General features: G+C 49.6%; 1 protein-coding gene across 2 annotated transcripts in view; it reads left to right on the plus strand.

Moving 5' to 3' along the window:
- The window catches only part of SNX29 (sorting nexin 29), a 603,176-nt gene that overhangs the window by 389,677 nt on the left and 193,440 nt on the right, over positions 1-20,059 (plus strand). For both annotated transcript variants that reach the window (XM_018040633.1, XM_018040634.1), the window contains 2 exons: positions 13,887-13,942; positions 17,916-17,997. In XM_018040633.1, coding sequence (XP_017896122.1) covers positions 13,887-13,942; positions 17,916-17,997 — 138 coding nt within the window. The remainder of the gene's footprint in view (positions 1-13,886; positions 13,943-17,915; positions 17,998-20,059) is intronic.

Consider the following 20,059-nt stretch of genomic DNA (forward strand, 5'->3'; position numbering starts at 1 on the left):
GGGGTCGCAAAGAGTTGGACACAACTGAGCGACTGAGCATGCACGCAGTATTACCTGAGTACATTCCACATGCAAACATTCAGGCATTAAATTAAAATCTTTTTAACGATTGCCTTCAATTCCACCCCCCTCCCCCGCCAGGACCACCATCCTTATGAGTTTGGTGCTATCCTTCTAGACCTTGCTGTTAGGACAGAAAGATAGATGTTGTCACAGATCATGACCCTGTTGCTGGGCCCTGTGAGAGGTCCTGGGCATCTGAGGTGGGTGAAAGCACCGCCTGGTGCCTGGTCAGCTCTCAGGCATCCAGAGAAGCAGGGAGTAAACCAGTGACCTCCAGGTATATGGCAGGGGCTGTAACAAGACAAACAGGCAAAGTGCATGGGAACAGAACGGGGCAGCCTTCAGCTGTCTTTGCAAAAGAGGAACATCTCATTCCAAAGGCTTTACTGAGTGGGGCCACCTGAGCCTTGTTGGGTTCAGAAGATGCCAACCATGAAGGGCACACGTCCGGGGAATGGGTGAGGAAGGAGCCTGGGTTGGACGTGGTTGGTGGCAAGAAGTGAATCCAGAGTTCCTGGAGGCTGTGCCTGGGGATTCTCCTCTCAGGGAATGGGAGTTTTTCTCCAGGATGGTGGGTTTCAAACTGTGTCCCCCGGCGGCCCCAGGCCTCTGAAGAGAGGACACTGGGGTCAGGGTAGGTGGCAGGACGGCCAAACTCCAGGCTCTCACCCAGCCGGGGCCCCAGAAGCCCCTCTCCTTGGTGAGTGACATGCGCAGGGGTTGCACCCAGTGGCCCGTGGTCCCCTCTCACCTCGGTCTCCATCAGCTGCCCCCAAACCTCCTGAACAAACACGCAAATGAAGGAAAAGCCTCGCACTGTGGATGACCGCTGTGTTGACAAGTGGCAATAACAGGTCTGGAGGGACAGTGAAGACCATAGGAGCCGCCTCTGGGTGACTTTTCAAAGTCACCTTTCTAGGGTTTTCTCATGTGAAGGACACAGAGGGTATCCTGTGCATGACAGCCAGATGGACTGTGTTCTTTCTCCAGGAGACACAGCTGCCTGGACCTGCGCCTCGCCAGCCCCTGGGCTGCTGTGGGTGTGACAAGTGAGAGGTGCTCAGACCTTCCAGAAGTGTTAGATCTGTCTCCACACCCAGCCCAGTGGATTGGCCTTGCGAGGATTCCCGTTGGGCCTCCACGTGCCAGGCCACTCTGGGTGACCACAGCCACGGCTGCACCTGAAGCCCTGGCATCTTGGACTTTCTTCCCTGCGCTTGACATCAGTTGTCTCACTTCTTCAGGACAACCCTGTAAGGCAGGTGGAATTGATGTGTTTATTCTACAGAGAAGGAAGCAGAGGCACAGAGAGGGTGAGTCACTTGCCAGGCTGACACCGCAAGGGAGAGGGCCCCGGGGGCTGGGCGCTGGCGTCCATGCCCTTTGCTCCTGCTGCCCTGCGTGTATCCCCCAGCCCTCAGCTGCCCGAGTGCTGCCCCACACAGCAGCCGGGGCACTGCTGTTAACACTGGGCCTCTTGGCAAGATGTCAATCAAGGGAAGTGGTTTGCTTAAGAAAAAATAATAAAATTGAAATCCTGAACTTACAGGGAAGGAAAAACCCACAGATGTGTTTTCAGCCTGAGCTGTATTATTTGCAGATGTGAGGCAAATACAGTGCCAGCTCATTGTTAATAGGAGAGGAGTTGAAGGGTAAGAAATGGAGCAGGAAGCCTTCTGTTCCTGCAGAGGGGACAGGTCAAGTGAAAGAGACGCGCTTCTAGGTTCCCGCTACCGGTGTCCAGAAACCAAGGTGGCCGTTCTGTCTCTGGCGACTTAGCCCTGACTGGGCGGGACACGGGCGACATCAGTGCTCTTTGCTCCTTGTGACACAGCTGGAAGGGACTAGAAATGCGGGCCGAGGAAGAACACGGACGGCTTGCCCAGGTGCCTGCTCCTCCCTGTGGGGCCAGTGATGCTCTGTTCAGAGTAGCTGGTGGGCGGCCCCCAAGGCAGATCAGGAGAGTTGGTGGATTCCCAGTAATAGAAAATGGGTTCCGATTTGGGAAAACAAATAACTTCCTTAGTGGTCCCGTGGTTAAGAATCCGCTTTCCCATGCAGGGGATGTGGGTTTGATCCCTGCTCGGGGAACTAAGATCCCACGTGGCACAGAGCAGCTAAGCCTGTGCACCACAGCTACTGAGCCTGCACTAGAGCCCATGGTCCGAAACAAGGGGAGCCCCCCATGGACTGCAACCAAGACTCACCACAGCCAAATCAACCAACCCAAGCTGAAGGCAGGCTCGCTGAAGTTCAGCGCTGGCCCAAGTTCCCCTTCCCATTGACTTTTTCCTGCAGGGAGTTGACAGGGAAGGTGAGAAATGGGAGCTGAGGGCGACCACAAGAACCACATAGGCAGCGTGTTGGGTGGTTCATAACAACAGTATAGAGGTTGGGATGGGCGAGTGCTGGCCCCGTTTTACAGAAAAGGAAACTGGGCGCAGATTTCAGAGATGCCTGACTTTCAGACATCACCAGACCCTGAGGCTTTCTCTGAGGACCTGGGCATTCTCTGGGAATTGGCTGGAGAAATTCCTGAGAAACTTACCCCGCCAGCCCACTCCACAGTCCTGAAGCAGCCTCCAGGGTGTGGCTCTGTTATTTAGAAAGAATAGACATTAAATCTCCATAAAAATCCTGGGAGGAAGTATTCCAGAGTCTTTCTGCTTTTATCTGCCAGTCAGCAGTGCCCACTCATCTGCCAGTGTGATCACCATACCCATGACGGCAGAAATACAGTCCAGACGCGTCTTAGCCGCAAAGAGCAAAGGTGAATACCTCTCTGGTTGCCTGAGTGTCTTCATTTCTGTCACAGGAGCAGATTCCTGCCTTCAGAGATTAGCCTGGATTCTTGTTTTACACTCATGATTCTCGGCGGGGAGGCAGCAGGTGTAGGCAGAAGAGCGCAGCTTGAGGTTGAGCTAAACTGGGCTTTGAATTCTCACTGTGTCCATGGGCACCTCACAGAGCCTCCCTGAGCTTCTCGTGGAATAGGGCCAGACACAGAATCCTCATGGTAGGACATTGCTGTGAGGTTGAGGTAAATGAATGTATATAAGGGCCTTAAATGTCATTTGTTTTTTAAGAAAGTGTTTTTTTGATTGGGGTATAGTTGCTTTACAATGTTGTACTGGTTTCTGTTGTACAGCAGCAGGAATCAGCTGTACGTATACATGTATCCCCTCCCTCTGAAGCCTCCATCCCACTCCCAAACCCCTCAGATGGTAGAGAATCTGCCTGCAATGAGAGAGACCCGAGTTTGATCCCTGGGTTGGGAAGATTCCCTGGAGAAGGGCATGGCAACCCACTGCAGTATTCTGGCCTGGAGAATCCCATGGACAGAGGAGCCTGGCGGGCTGCAGTCCTTGGGGGGTCACGAAAAGTCGGACACGACTGAGCAACCAACACTTTGACTTTGACACGCACATCCCCTCCCTCCGGAGCCTCCCTCCCACTCCCCGTCCCACCCATCTAGGTCACCACGGAGTGCCGAGCTGGGCTCCTGGTATTGTACAGCAGCTTCGCACTAGCTGTCTGTCTCACACACAGTAGTGCATACATGTCAGTGCCTCTCTCTCAGTCTGTCCCATCCTCTCTTTCCCCCTCCGTCCCCACCTCCTGATGCCTCTATTCCTGCCCTGCAAATCCGCCTGGTCCCGTTTCTCTGGATTCCGTATATGTGTGTTAATGCACAGTACCTTAAACATCACTTCTTATCTCTCCACCTCCATTAAGATCTGTGCCGTCTCTTTACTCTCAAGTCACTGAAAGTCATTTCGTGAAGCTGTGGAACTCAAACATTTGTGTGAAGAAGTGTTTCCCTGAAATTGCTGATGATTGCTCTCATCTGTTCAGCCATCAGCGACAGCAGAAGTGGGCAAACTTTTCCCATAGATGCCCAGAGAGTCAGCGTTTTAGGTGTCACGGGTCCTACTGTCTCTGTCACAGGGACAGTGTGGATGCAGTGACAGCAGCCGCAGGTGATACACACATGTTATAGCCGTGTCACTGTGGTCCACAGAAAATTTATTTACAAACACAGGCTGGATTTGGCCTGTGGGTCATCGTGTACTAACCCCTGATCTCGAATCTGGAGAGGCAATGGGTTTAGGGACCAGAAAAAATGAACAAGCTGGGGGTGGAGGTGAGGGGCATCTGTTGTGCTTACAGCCTGGTGTCTCCAGCACATCAACCCAGATAGACCCAGATCGGCTCCTGTCTGCAGCCGTGAGCTCCTCAGACCTGCTGCTTAAACCTCCTTGATACATCTTAATGCTGCTAATGCGGCTGGTGGTCTGGCTAATTTCTAAGTGACAGCTTCAGTTGTTTGCTGCGTATTCAGGGAAACCCTACACCCACTCGCCAGTTACAGCGGGAGCCTGGGGAGGGCATGTCTGGATTCTAGAGTTTGCACAGTGCCGCTTCTCCTTGGCATCTTCTGGTAGCTCTGTGCCTCTCTGTCTCCGGCTGTCCAGTGAGAGCTGAGGGTGAGATGAGGTGGTTGGCTCAGTGTGTCCTAAACTTCTGTCTTCTTGAGTAAATCATGCTTGTGTAAACTTTTCTTTGAAAGGAGGTCTGCCTTGGAAACTCAGTTTGGGAAATGCGCTGAAGTATTGTTAGAAGCTAGGGTATATATATATATATTTTTTTTTTAATTTTATTTATTTTATTTTTTTTTTGCTGCTGTTGTTTATTTGTTTGCTTGTTTGCTTTTGCTGTTCATCATCAGGATCTTAGTTCCCCGACCAGGGATCAAACCCCTGCCCCTTGCAGTGGAAGCACAGAGTCTTAACCACTGGATCTCCAGGGAAGTCTTTAGAAGCTAAGCTGGTCTTGCTGAAGAACAGTGTGAGGGGAGGCCCTCTGGCCACTAAGCCCTTGCAGTAGCTTCTAGAAACTTTGGGGACCTGTCAGGAGCAGACAAGACCCCCTGATGTGGTGTGAGGCTGGAGAAGTATACATGGAGGACCCAGCCATTTCTCCTCTGTAGCAGGAGTGAGTTTGGATAAGTTGAATGCTCTCAGCTCCTTCCTAAGAAGCCTGAGTGTCTCTCTCAAGATTGTCTGAAAATTCATAACTGAAGAATAGCTTTCTATTAGCAATTAAGCCTAGAGAAGCTGTAGACAGTTGTGGATTTCTTCTAAGAGGTCCTCCTTAAAAAAAAAAAAATCTGTCAATGAAAAGGTGGTGGGCAGACAGGTTGGCAAATGATCCAGCGTGCAGAATCGAGATAGTGCACGCATGCACACGTGTGTGTATGTACACACACGCTTGCTCAGCAGCCTCCTGGCTGTTCTTCTTACCTGTTGCCCGTTCTTTCCTCTGCAGCCAGAGTGACTTATTTGGATGGGGTCTCTTCCAGTCTCTCTCTTGCTTAAATCTGCTTGGAGGTTTCCCTCCACTGAGCAAAGGCCAGAGCCTTGCTGTGCTCCTTCAAGCCCCAGCTCTCACCGCAGTCCCTCCAAACCCCTCTCCCTGTCGCCTTCCCAGACACTTAGTGAGCCTGGTTGTTCTCTGTGGACTTTTCACACCATAATTGTGTTATCAGTTGTTTCAAGACTGTCTCCCTGGATGGACTGTGTGTCCCTTTGTCTCCTCTGCCAACTCCCTGGTACCCAGAGTGCCAGGGCCATAAGAAGAACCTAATGTGGATTGGTGGGCTAAACGTCTAAGTAACGAGGGTGTGTACATCTTTGCTGGAGCAGCTGGAGCTTCAGTCGTGGGTGGGGACTGCTGGGCCCCAGTGCCCTTGAATTCTGTCCCTAAGCAGTGAGAGTAAATGGCACTTAGTAAACCCTTTGAACAGATGTTGTCCATGCAGCTTAATCACTTGGGGAAAAAAACTAGATGTCCATTCTCAGTAAATTAGATAATTCTCTCCCAACCTGACCCTCTTGTTTCTGCTCTCATCCACCATCCTGTCCCTCATCTGTTTGTTCATCTGTGTGTCTATTCATCCACGGGAAACATGCTCCAAGCGATTAGTATGTACCTGATATTATCTGGGGCCCTGAGAATATGGTCCTTGAGACCCTCAGAGTCTTTGGAGAAAAACAAACACATCCAAAAAAAGTTTACAGAAGTGTGCCAGGCTGCGTTTGTGCAGGCTTCCAGGACTACTCAGAGGACAGAAGTAAAGACTCTTTAAAGTTCTTGTTTGCCAGTTCTTTATTCCCAGCAGAGAGTCTTTGGCCTCTGCTGACGCCTCTAATTGTATATTTGTACAAACAGAAGAGCAAATTAACAGATAAGCACAGAACCCTGAAAGTGGTCCAGACCAGGCAGCTGCCTCCCTCCTGGGGACGTGAGGAGAGCGTAGGGCTGTCCCCTGGCCCAGCCGACCAAGCTGGAGACAGCCGTGCATCTGATGTGTTGTTCCTTCTTGAAAAGTGAGATGAGAAAGCAGGTATTGGTGGAATGGGAAATAGTTGTCATTTCTGGCAGTGCAAAGTGAGAGCTAATCTCTTTGGGGAAGGCTATTTGAAAAGAGGGGGTGTGTGAGAAAGCGCCTGGAAGATATAAATTATGGGTGTCATTTCATGGTTGGGACCAAGATTCACTGTCCTGTATTGTCTCCCTTTTCCCTCGTCTTCCGAGCAGTGAATCCGAGAGCCCTGTAATTAGAAGACAAAGACTGTGATTCTCTTCCTTTGGTTCCTCTTATCTCCAAACTAGCTCATCCTTCTCATGCGTGACGACTGTGGATTTGCTCCAGAGCAGTTGGAGGCTTGATTGACACTTCCATGGAAATGGAGCTTCCTTCATCATTCCCTTGCTTCCTCAGCCCAGATGCTCAGTCAGTGTCCACAGTGTGCCAGGGCCAGTGTGAACAAGAAGACATGGAGGCTGCTGTCCCCGAGCTTGCAGGGAGCAACCAGTTGCAGCCTGAGCCCCGGGGACGGTACAGGGCGGCAGCAGAGGGTGTGCTTCTGGTGGTCAGGAAGGTGTCTCACAGGAAGTCCTCTTTTAGCTGAATCTTGAAAGATGGGAGAAGAGCCAGCTGCACACAGGCTGGGGAAAGAAAGGAGGGCAATGTGACTTGCAGTAATACTTGCTTCATGTGTTTATTGGAGGATTAAGCGGGTGAATACATTGGTGCATAGGCATTCAGCTTTGGCCGCTGGATGCTTAGAGCTGATTCATGGGAAAAGACCCTGATACTGGGAAAGATTGAAGGCAGGAGGAGAAGGCGGTGACAGAGGATGAAATCGTTACATAGCATCACTGACTCAGTGGACATGAGTTTGAGCAAACTCTGAGAGATAGTGAAGGACAGGGAAGCCTGTCGTGCTGCAGTCCATGGGGTCACAGAGTCAGACACGACTGAGCGACTGAACATCAACAAAAGGCGTTCGCCACGCTTTGGCTTCCCCTCCAGCCAGCATCTCTGTTGCTTTCTAGCAGGGCCTTCAGAGAGCCGCGTGACCTCTCAGGTAATCAATGAAGGCTGCCTTGTGTACCTAGAGATGAAAAAGGGTTCTGATTGTCTGTGGGTTTCGCCTGTCCCTACACGCTAATGTGTGCAGCACCTGGGGTGTTCACTCCAGAAAGGCCCCGAAATCCTGGCTGCCCTGTGTCTCCAGCCACAGGCTCTGCCTTTCCCTGCGAACTAGCATACTGCCCCCCGACCCTCCTGCGTAGATCGCAGCCCAGATGGTGAGCCACCTCCTCTGTGGGGCCAGGGAGAGGAAGTGAGGATGACCATGCTTTCTCACGCTCTGTGTTGGTGGGAACCGAAGAGAAGGCTCCATCATGGAGACATGTCCTCCAAGAGTCCCGGGGCTTCAGGAAGGCATGAGGGTGTTTGTGGCCAGTATCAATAGAAAGCTGATTTTTCGTACAAAATCTCTGCCCCACACTTCTTTCACGGCCAGAACTGGAAGTCAAATCAGCTTTCGGGATGATTGGTGTAACCCTCAGATGCTCCCTCTCCAGTCTCTGTAGACAGTGTGAAAAGACAGCTGGTTAAGCTGGTGAACAAGGTTTGCCATCAGCGGTCATCCTGCACTTGCTGTCGACCCAGGCCTTGTTTTCAAGATAGATCCACCAAGGTCAGAAAGTTCATGGGTTCTTTTTCCAGCCAGCCTCCCTGAAACTGAGGCTGACTCGTGTCTCCTGACTTGCTGATGCCAGTAATGCCACCAATTAGAAGAAACGCTCCTGACTGGGAAGGATTTAACAGCTCTCAGGTTCTTACACCCACTGTCCAAGAGTATCCCTACAAACAAGCACTTGTTTTGTTCAGTTGCTAAGTCATGTCTGACACTTTGAGACCCCGTGGACTACAGCATGCCAAGCATACCCAAAGGAAAGTTATCTGTCAGGAAAATACCTCCTTTTTTTTAAAAAAAAAATTTATTTTAATTGGAGGATAATTGCCTTACAATATTGTGGTGGTTTTTGCCATACATCTACCTTCTTTTAAAAATTGATCATTTTGAAGAAGCTCTTTGTTCACATTACTGTAGAATGAATGGCATCTGTCCTTAAAGACCTCAACTTGTCTTTTGTTTTGGTCCTTCTGGCCACCCTTCCCCTCAGCCTGGTGGGAGAGGTAATCAAAACTTTTCTTTTTGTAAACGAGGTTCCCACTGTCCAAGCTTTGTTCCTGTCCAAACCGAGACAAGGCTGCACTCAAAAGGCAGTGTGAAGATGCCGCTGGTGCCTTCACTGTCTGGGAGTCCTGCCTCTGATCTGTTTGCCTGATTCACGTCGTGCCAAGGAAGCTTCTCCTAGCCTTGTTGTTGTTCAGTCGCTCAGTCCTGTCTGACTCTTTGTGACCCCATGGACTGCAGCACCACAGGCTTCCCTGTCCTTCACTGTCTCCCAGAGTTTGCTCAAGCTCATATCCGCTGAGTCGGTGATGCCATCCAACCATCTCATCCTCTGTCATCCCCTTCTCCTCCTGCCTTCAGTCTTTCCCAGCATTAGGGTCTTTTCCAGTGAGTCGGCTCTTTGTGTCAGGTGGCCGAAGTATTGGAACTTTAGCTTCAGCATCAGTCCTTCCAATGAAAATTCAGGACTGATTTCCTTTAGGATGGACTGGTCTGATCTCCTTGCAGTCCAAGGGAGTCTCAAGAGTCTTCTCCAGCACCAGTTTGAAAGCATCAGTTCTTTGGTGCTCAGCCTTCTTTACAGTTCAACTCTCACATCCATACATGACTATTGGAAAAACCAAAAGTCAAAAGGCTTTGATTCAACAGACCTTTGTCAGCAAAGTGATGGCTTAGGTGCAGAGGTAAACTCAGAGAAGCGAGTTCCAGAGAAGGCACTGGGTTCCATGTGGAAGCAGCAGGGGGAGAGTGGTGTTTGGAAGATGGGCTTCAGAGCTGCCCTCAGCCCTCTTGCCTCGATGCAAGGAAGACTCGAAGACATAGGCCCTCCCATCCAGTGGAGGAGGATTGGAAAGAATGTTTTTTACTTTACACAGTAATGCGATACAGACGTATCTGTTAGTGGTTACAGGATTAATGCATCTTCCTCGGAGAAAGTAAAGAGAAGTCCAGACACGTGCTACAGATTCATCTGAGTGCCCTCTCTCTGACACCCCACTGTCTTTCGGATCTCTTCCACCCGCACCCTACTGATCCACAGTCATTGCTAGTTTTATCTAGGACACATACTGGGTATTTGCAGTTCATGTTAATAGCAGCTTTGAAAAAAAATTTTTTTTTTTTGGTTGTGCCGCACAGCTTTTGGGATCCTAGTTCCCTGACCAGGAATTAAATCCGGGTCCTGGTATCTCAGCTGGTAAAGAATCTGCCTGCAGTGCCAGAGACCCCTGTTTGATTCCTGGATTGGGAAGATCCCCTGGAGACAGGGATAGGCTGCCCACTCCAGTGTTCGTGCTTAAGCGCACTTAGCAGGGAAAGTGTGAAGTCCTACCGCCTGGACCATCAGGGAATTCCGTAGTAGCATTTTATTAAACAGAGAACAGGAGCTTTTATTCTGTGCCATTACAAATTGGTCAAGAACACTCTTTGGTGGGATAATACATTTTAGTTTGCATTTTTGATGGATATTAGATTATTTCAAAACTCAAATAGTAGATATAAAGGGGTGGTGAATGAATAGCCCTGCTCCCACCCTGCTGTCCAGGCCCTGCCCCCAGGGCTGGTGCCCCTTTGGTTGGTGCCTTGAACTTCGCTTCTGTACCTTCCTAATGCAAAAATAAATAGCAACAACTTGACATTCTTCCTTCCCCATTTTTGCACCCAAGGTATGTATTACACCCACCATCTGGAGCCTGCTCTCGCTTTCCTGTTACGGTTTCTCTTTTAGATGTTTTCCTAACTGCACATGGAATGCTATCTCATTCTTCAAAAGCACCTTTAAATTCTTTTAAAGCAGTTCACTCGATCATTTTTTTTTAATCTTACATAAAGATAGCGAATAAAAAATAAGCGTCATTTTTCTCCCCAGTCCCACTCCTAATCTCTTATCAGTGTTGCTGTTTTCTTACATACTTTCCCAGAGTTACTTTTGTGCTTGTACCCTCATGAGTGTGTGTGTGTGTGTATTTATGTGTATAACTCATTTTTTAAAACCAGGCATCTCCTATGGACATGTCATAATTTCTTGAATCATTCCTCTTTAGTTGTACCGTTAGATTCTTTTTTCTTTTACTTGTCTAAGCTTGGAAAGAGGAATCATCTTCAATGTAAATTTTTGTTGACATCTTTGTTTCCTTTGGATAAATCCCGGGAGTGTGATTTCTGGGTCAAAGGATGGAGATGTTTTAGGGATCTTGGTACACACAACCTCATGGCTTCCCCCAAGGGATTGTACCTGCTCTCACCCTAAACACCCTGAGGAAAATGACAGTTGGGGTGGCCCCTCTAACAAAAGGGCCACCCCAACTCCCAGCCTAGGGAGTTCCTGGTCTTTTGTTCATTGCAGCACTATTTACAATAGCCAAGACATGGAAGCAACCTAGATGTCCACTGACAGATGACTGGATAAAGAAACTGTCATATATATATATGTGTGTGTGTGTGTGTGTGTGTGTGTGTGTGTGTGTGTGTGTGTGTGTGCAATGGAATATTACTCAGCCATAAAAGGAATGAATGTGACTCAGTTGAACTGAGGTGGATGAACCTAGAGCTTGTTATACAGAGTGAAATGAGTCAGAAAGAGAAAAGCAAGCACCATATATTGACACATATATATGGAGCCTAGAACAGTGGTACTGGTTAAGCTGTTTGCAGGTCAGTAACAGAGATGCAGGCGTAGAAGATGGGCTTGTAGACACAGCACGGGAAGGAGAGGATGGGACGAATTGAGAGAGTAACACTGACGTGTATACCCTACAGCGTGTGAAACAGACAGCTGGGGAAGCTGCTGGATAACACAGGGAGCCCAGCATGGCGCTGTGACAACCTGGAGGGGTGGGGTTGGTGGAGTAGGGGAAGGGAGGCTCAAGGGAGAGAGGTTATACATATATATCTCCATGGACAGAGGAGCCTGGCGGGCTACAGTCCATAGGGTCCAAAAGAGACACTACTGAGCGAGTATCACACGGCTGATTGGTGGTGGTGTATGGTGGAAACCAGCACAACATTGTAAAGCAGTGATCCTCCACTTAAACAAGAAAAAAAAAGAAAGAAAGAAACTGATGTTTTTCTGAAATGGTTAGGCAGGTTTCTCTTTGCTGGGTTTCAGAGGCTCTCTCAGCATCAGCTCCTTAGCAAAGCCTGCTGCCCAGAGCCCAGTTGAATTGCTTATTAGCTCCAGGAACCTGGAAAGGGCTCAGCTTGGCCATCTTCCTTCTGGGCTGCCGAATAGAGGGTGAGACACCCCTAGGGTTGTCGGCAGATTAGTGTCTGGTGTCAAGGATAGCACACTGCTGTTCCCTCTCAGTAGCTGTCATGTTATTCAGTGAGTGAGCGAGTGAAAGTCACTCAGTCGTGTCTGACTCTTTGCGTCCCAATGGACTATATCTAGTTCTCTTTTCCAGGGGATCTTCTCAACCCAGGGAACAAACCCAGGTCTCCTGCATTGCAGGCAGATTCTTTACCAGCTGAGCCACAGGGAAAGCCCCATGTTGTCATATTTTAGCGTACAGGTCAATCAGGGAGACCCCCCCGCCTGCCTGGCACTGTTCCACACACACAAGACGTGTCAGCCCCTCTTGTGCTCAGAATAGCCCTGTGCCTTTGACCATTACACCCATTTCACCGACAAGGACGGTACAACACAGAGAAGTCAAGCGACCTGCTCGCGACCACGCTGTTAGGGGCTCAGGACTCGATCAGGAGCCATGTGGTGCCAGAGCCCAGGCTGCTTAATATTCCCTCTTCCTGCCTCCCAGAGGAGCCTGCTGTTTCTTTAGAGACTGCCTCCTAGTGTCTTCTTATCCTCTGTTCAGGCAGAGCTTTGTCAAGCCTCTCCTCCTCCCGTCACCTTTGAGCTGGCTTTTCCTCTTGTTTGCTAAGGGTTGGTAGTAGAAAAGCCTTGAAAGTGAAACAGAGCTGAATTTGTCTCCCCATCCTACGTGTACGGCCTTGGACAAGTTCAGCTTCTGCGAGCCTCTGTTCCCTCATCTGGGGGACATTACCCACCCCCAGAATTTTTATCACAGTTTAAAAAAATCGTTTAAAAAGTTACTCATTTGGCTGCGCTGATTCTTAGTTGCAGCATATGGGATCTAGTTCCCCAACTAGGGATTGAACTCGGGCACCCTGCCTTGCGAGCACAGAGTCTTAGTCACTGGACCACCAGGGAGGTGCCCGTTCACCACAATTAATGATGATCGAAAGTAACCGAAACGCCCTGACGGTGCACAGTGTGAAACGAAGGGCCCGTTTCCCTCATCACCTCTACCCCTTCTCTGTTCCATTGGAGTCCTCTCAGTTTTGACCCCCAGTCTTAAATTCTGTCCAGTTCACATTCCTTTTCTCTTTTAAAAACCATGCATTCTCACCTTTTGGCGGTGCTGGGTGCTCACTGCTGCGCGTGGGCTCTCCCTGGCGGTGGCGAGTGGGGGCGACTCTCTAGTTGGAGTGCTGCTTCTCGCAGTGACTTCGGTTGCTGAGCACAGGCTGTTGGGCGCAAGGGCTTCAGTATTGGGGCACGTGGGCCTAGTTGCCCCAGGACGTGTGTCCCCTGAATTGGCAGGCAGATCCTTAACCACAGGCCCACCGGGGAAGTCACCTCCAGTTCGCATACGATCCTGTCACAAAAGGAAGCTCACTCCCAGGGTCTGGTAACATCACGGCTGACTGAGCACCTGCCAGCGCCGGCTGTCTGCTGTCGGCGAGAATTACCATCCCACCAGGCGGTTTAGCGTCCTGCACCCAGTCCTGTTCTCATGGGGCCCTTCTGAGTCAGAGGAGAAGGCCATACTCAGCTGCCTTAAACTGCCCGCACACGAGAGGGGAAAGGATGGAGCCATCTTGGGGGACAGAAATTGGCCTCTGTGTTTGCACACCAGGTGTGTCTGTGTATATGACCATCATCCTGGTCACGGTGACTGTTTTTTGCCATTGTGTGTTTGATGTCTCACCTCTCAGCTCCTAATTAGGCCTCTCCAGCTTCAAAATTACATGCTTTTTCATGCCCACAATGATCTCAGTGGGATTAACAGCCTTTTTTTTCCCATGAAGGTAATTGAGATCTTTCATGGTGGCATATTTTTATTACTGTAACTCCGTCTCTAACCATCCTTCCACTAACTCTCTTACTGTTTTCCAGTAACTGCTTCTTCCCCTCATTCTGAACAGGAGATGTTCAGGGACCATTGAGGCAGAATTTCCTGTGATTATGCAAACCATGGTAACCATGATGTGTTTTCTCTCTCTCCCTCCCCTCTCTCCTGATGGCAGGTGCCCGGAGATTTGAGTCAAACATCCGAAGACCAGAGTTTGTCGGATTTTGAAATGTAAGTCCACAGCGCTTGCTCATGAAGGCCCTTTTAGAAATAGGACTCTTGTTGCTTGGCTCACGTCCCAGGAGACTACAGCCCAAAAAAAAAAAAAAAAAAAAAAAAAGACTGTTTGAATCTGCACGGCTGATTTGGTTATTGTAGAGTTGGGGAGTTGTCCACCTGTAGCCTGCGTCTGGCCTTTCGATGTGTTTTTAGTCTCCCTCCATGGGTGTTGAAAAACAATTTAATCTTTTTGGCTGACATTTAAGAGTTGGAAGATGCCACGTGAAAATTTAAATTTCTCCATTTTCTTTAAAAGAAGAAATCCCAGCAAGGCCACCATCAGCTGGAGCTGACCGGCAACTGCCTGTGCTGTATGGGGCGTGTGCCCCTCCACTCGCCTCAGTCCCCACTCCTGCCCACTTCACTGGTTCCATCGTCTGGGTGTCTCCTGTTCCAGTTTTGAGTTTGCAGCCCCAGGGTTTTTGGAGACACAAGCGTTCAGTACCTTGGTCTGATTTTTGATTGGATTTAATTCTTTCTGGTGCCTCTGTCGATAACCCCTAGGCTATTTGGTTGATCTTCAGACTGACTTTTTCTGATTGAGTTGCCTTGGTTTTTGGACTGAATAGTCCCGTGGGGTTGTGGAAGAGAGTGGAGTGAGTCCCGAGTCAGGGTCAAGCAGAACCTCCCTCTTCTCATTCAGATGTGCTGAGTGGAGGAAGCTTTAGCCTCCCCAGGAGATGGTGTCGTCTGTCCCTCTGCTTCTGGAGAGAGAAGGGGGGGCATTGGAAGAGCACTTTGTTAGAGCCAGGCTGAGCCAAGTTGAAACCTTAGCTGTGTGACCTCGGGTGAGCTGCTTAACCTCTCTGGGCCTGAGTTTTCTCATTTATAAGGTGCAGATCACAGCTGGCCTTGTGAGGTGGAGGTAGAGATTAGAGGCAGGGGGGATCAAGAGGCCCTGAGTGCTGGTGAGTGGGGTCGTGGAAGTTATAGTAAAAGACAGGTTTGTCTCCGCTGGCTCTTTGGGGGATGAGTGGAGGGGGATTAGCATGAAAGAGGGTCATGAATGGCAGCCTGGTGGAGGGCAAGGGGGGACCAGCTGGGGAGAAAGGTGAAAGCCAAATAGGGGATCCCAGAGACGGGCCACTCATGAGGTGGAAGGGACTCATTATTGAAGCAGGAATTCATCACTGCCTGCCGTGGGAGGTGCCCTGCTAGGTCCTGGTGGAGGGGCTAAATCAGCACAGACCAGCCACATCCTCCTCCTCCTCCCCCCAGGGTGCTCGTCTCCACTAAAGCCAGAGGGGAGTGCCATTCCCTCCCTTGAGATGGAGCTGCAGATCCCACCTGTCCTTGCAGGGAAGGCCCTGGCTGACCTTGGCTCCATCCCCAGCCTCCCCCGCCCCACCCTCTCTTCATACCAGCTGCCCTGGTGGACTGGATTTCTCCAGCTTATCTGGTCTTCCACACACAGGGTCATGATTGTATTCACTTAACCCACACTAGTAAATGTAGGAGAGAGATGGTCACGTAAACAGTCAATTCTAATACAGTGTGATACAGACTCTGAAAGGGGAACACACCTAACCAGCCTGCGTGATCTCCTGTGAGGTTGTCCAGACCTCACCCATCCTGGGAGGTTCATGAAAACAGGAGTATTAGTTACACTTCTGCACCCTTCCCCTGGCTGACAGAAATGAAGGGGGAACAGTGATCACTAGCACAGTTTTGGGGGTCTTTCCAGGAGAGGTGTTGTAGATACCCAAGTCAATTCAGTGGATCAGAATTACAGGTTGTACTCAGATCCCCAGGGAGGTGATCAATAGACCTTATTTTGCCCCATGAAGGGGGTCAGTGCCTTGGCTCAGAGCTTAGAAGAAATGGTGTTTCAGGAGAGAATCATTTCTTTGTGAAAACGAAATGCTCTTTACCCTGGAGGTTGTGAGGCTGTTGAGTCATGGAATCTTCCATCATCAGCGTGTCAAACCGTGTTCCAAGCACAAGAGGCTGGCGAATTTTTATGAGCTGCTCTTTAGAGAGAAGGAGAGCTTGAGGAAAAGCGTTTATCCCTGAAATGGCTCTGAATGGAAGCAAGGACTGGGACCTCCCAGCCCTTCCAGAAATGCACAATACTGTTAGGAGAGCTGGTAGGAGTGATCTGGAAGTTTCAGTGACAGCTTATCAGCTCTGCATGTTGATACAGCTGTGGAAGAGTGGTGATGGTGGGCGTGTGCACCCACGACTCAAGAGTGTGGTTAAAGTCATCCAGTAAGGCACAACTGTCACGCTACTGAAAGAACCCTTGAAGTTCTCTCAAGTAGCCTGCGAGGATCAACTGAGATGATCTGGGTGAAAGCATGGGTCTGACCACGGTACATGTGCAGTAAATGATTCTGCATTTGAATTTAAATCTTGCTTTATTCAACCCTGACTTCAGATTATACCACAAAGCTACAGTCATCAAGACAGTGTGGTACTGGCACAAAGGCAGAAAAATCAATCAACAGAACAGAATAGAAAGCCCAGGGACAAACCCCACACACCTGTGGATACCTTATATTTGACAGAGGAGGCAAGAGTATCCAGTGGAGAAAAGACAGCCTCTTCAATAAGGAGTGCTGGGAAAACCTGGGCGGGTGCATGTGAAAGAATGAAATTAGAACACTCCCTAACATCATAAACAAAAATAAACTCAAAATGGGTTAAAGGCCTAAATATAAGGCCAGACACTTACAACTCTTAGCGGTAGGCTTCCCTGGTGGCTCAGTGGTAAAGAATTCTGGAGACATGGGTTCAGTTTCCTGGTCTGGACAGATGCCACATCCCGAGGAACACCTAAGCCCAGGCACCCCAGCTACTGAGCAACTGAGCCCGTGCCCTGGAGCCCAAGAGCCGCAGCCACTGAAGCCTGAGCACCCTGGAGCCGTGCCTGCAGCTGAAGAAGCTGCTCCCGTGAGGAGCTTGCGCATGGCAACCAGGGAAGAGAGCCTGCTGCGAGCGAAGCCCAGGCAACAGTGAAGACCTGACAGCCGTAAATAAGTAAAATCAAGCAAACAAAACTCTTAGGGGAAAATATAGGCAGAACACTCTTGTAAATTGCAGCAGGATCCTCTTTGACCCACCTCTTCGAGTAATGGAAATAAAAACAAAACTTCCTCTATTCAAGCCACACAGTGTTTTTGGAAAAGCTGCAAGAGTGGTTATTGGTGCCTGACTTTCTGAAATTCCCTTCCCCAACCCCAAACAGCCATTGCTTGCATGGCCATGAGTGTTGTTTTCATGGAGTCTGATCTTAAAATGAGGTGATGATGCAGGTTTAGTCACTAAGTTGTGTCCAACTCTTGCGACCCCATGGACTGTAGCCCATAAGGCTCCTCTGTTCATGGAATTTTCCAGACAAGAATACTGGAATGGGTTACTGTTTCCTCCCCCAGGAGATCTTCCTGACCCAGGGATTGAACCTGGGTCTCCTGCATTAGCAGGCAGATTCTGCATACAGACAGCCACCGGAGAAGCACCGCCCCCCTTAAAATGGGGGTCAGGGTTTACAGTGGGCACTGTGAGGACACTGCACGAATCCTCCAAACACTCTAGAAACCCTGTGAGCATGAGCGCTCTTGACCCTACCTAGCCTCGTGGAGTCTTCCCGTGATCAGCCCCCTCTTCAGATGAGCAAGATGAGGTTCAGATAAATTACCGGCCGCCGTCACTCAGGTAGTAGGAACTGAGGGGCAGCTGTCTCTCAGTCCAGAACATGAACTGCATCTATAAATTTTACACACACGCACACTCAAGCATTTTAAACTAAGTCCCTTAAAAATAATCTTGGGCGACCAAGTAATGAAACTGTAAACTGCTCCTTTAGTCTCCTATCAGGTGTAATACATGTTGACATACATTGTGTGCCTCTTAGAGGAGAAAATTAATAGCATCCTCCCTTTTTTGGTAAATTGAAATGACCAGTTTCGATCTTTCTTCTGTTTAGATCAAACCGAGCTCTGATCAACGTCTGGATCCCATCAGTGTTTCTCCGGGGCAAAGCTGCCAACGCCTTCCATGTGTATCAGGTAATTACCTGGTTTTCAGTTAGATGCCACTGCCAGGGTGGAGCCCACACTTGCTTGTTATTCTCTGGAGCTTTTACATCTTGGTGGTGGAGTGTGGAGTGCCATACGGAGAAGCCACGGCCTCCCAACACCAGCATCTACCTGCCCAACCTCCCCGAGGCAGCGGTCCTTCCATGAGACAGGAGGAGGCTGGGGGTGCTTCCTCGTGTTGGCCGGGCTTCCTGATGTGGCTGTGACCACTCAGCTCAGGCCGCTTGAGCAGAAAAGCAGGGCTTTGATGGCTTGTCTGGGCATGGGTTTGGCCCCAGGCTTGGCTGGACCGGTGGTCAGGAACCTGCCACTATTTTCTCCTCTTTCCTTTGCCAGGACATCCTTTTCAGGCTAGTTCTCTCTGTAGGTGGACCAGGCAGCTCCCGGAAGCATCAGACTCTCAGCCAGTCTGGGCATCTCTCAAGGGTCTGTCTTGGATCCCAGGCACATCCCTGAACCCTGGGGTAGAGTGATGGACTTCTGTGATGGGCCAGGTTCAAATCATGTGACCCCCCCCCCCACCTCCACTGGCAAGGGGGTTGGAGTTAACCTCATCTGACCTTGTTACTGAGGGAGGGGCAAGGCAACACTGCAGAGGCCACTCGGTGAAGAGAAGGGGCAACAGACAGTTGTCAAGTGATGTTCAATGTGCCTCCTGGGGTAGAGCCGGCCAGCCTACACCCAGTTGGGGATTGAGTGTCTGGGACAAGGGGAACCTTTGCTTTAGAGCTGATTTTGCCCCAACAATTGGGACCCTGGTTTTCCATCTTTTCTCTGATTTTCTGATGTCTTTTCCAGCCCCGCCTGCTTTCCCTCTTTTTTCTTTCTTCTTTCTCTTCTTAACTGAACTCCAGCCATTGGTGTTTTGTGCTGGGGCTGTTTGGCTTTCAGCTTTGACTCTTAACTGCTTCTGGCTCCACTGTCATCTTGTATCACAACAGCTTTCATTAGGTTTTGTTCCTATTCCCATGAGCTCTGTGAAAAACCTTGGTCTGGTTTTGTTTTTGTCATTTTTCTTAGTGGGGAATTGACCATTGAAGAAGTTTTCTCCGCTGTTAAGGCATTTCTCCGGGAGACTGGGGTAGGGCTGAAAGGATGTTGAACTTGAGAAGAGGGGCCCTGGTTTCACTTTTATGTTTAGGTAAATATAAGTTTCCTTATCTGTAAAGTGGAAATCATAATAATGCTTACTTTGGAAAGCTTCTCTCAGGACGAGGAATGCATGGTACCTAGCAGGCACTTGAGATTCGTTTCTCATCTTCTGAGCTGGCCGCTGCCTTTGGTCATGGGTGATGGGACTGGCAGTGGGCATGGGTTGGGTTATGTAGGGATGGGCCTGAGCATGCTACACGCCTCTCACCTGAAATCTTCTGGACAGATGAGCTAGAGTTTGGCGAGGAAGTTTGCACTAGAATGTCATATTAGTTTGCTGTTTGGCCGGGCGACAATAGTACTTTGGTAAATGTTAGGGAATCTACGTGTTCGCGATGCTCTCAGCTCTGGCTTGAAAAGAGAATTGGAGATGACAGATTTCTGAATGTTCTCTTCTCCTTTTTATCCCAAACCAAGAAGACATGCTCTTACGTGAACGTCCTATAACTTCTGCTTTGTGATCGTCAGAAAGTTGGGATGTTGCCTGGAGGAGGAAGAGAGGGAAGCAGACTGCTTTCAGTTCAGTTCAGTCGCTCAGTCGTGTCTGACTGTTTGCGACCCCATGATCGCAGCACGCCAGGCCTCCCTGTCCATCACCAGCTGCCGGAGTTCACTAAAACTAATGTCCGTGATGCCATCCAGCCATCTCATCCTCTGTTGTCCCCTTCTCCCCCTGCCCCCAATCCCTCCCAGCATCAGGGTCTTTTCCAATGAGTTAACTCTTCGCATGAGGTGGCTCAGGTATTGGAGTTTAAGCTTTAGCATCAGTCCTTCCAAAGAACACACAGGACTGATCTCCTTCAGAATGGACTGGTTGGATCTCCTTGCAGTTCAAGGGACTCTCAAGAGTCTTCTCCAACACCACAGTTCAAAAGCATCA

This window comes from Capra hircus, chromosome 25 (genome assembly GCF_001704415.2).
Source record: "Capra hircus breed San Clemente chromosome 25, ASM170441v1, whole genome shotgun sequence".
Classification (NCBI taxonomy): Eukaryota; Metazoa; Chordata; class Mammalia; order Artiodactyla; family Bovidae; genus Capra; species Capra hircus.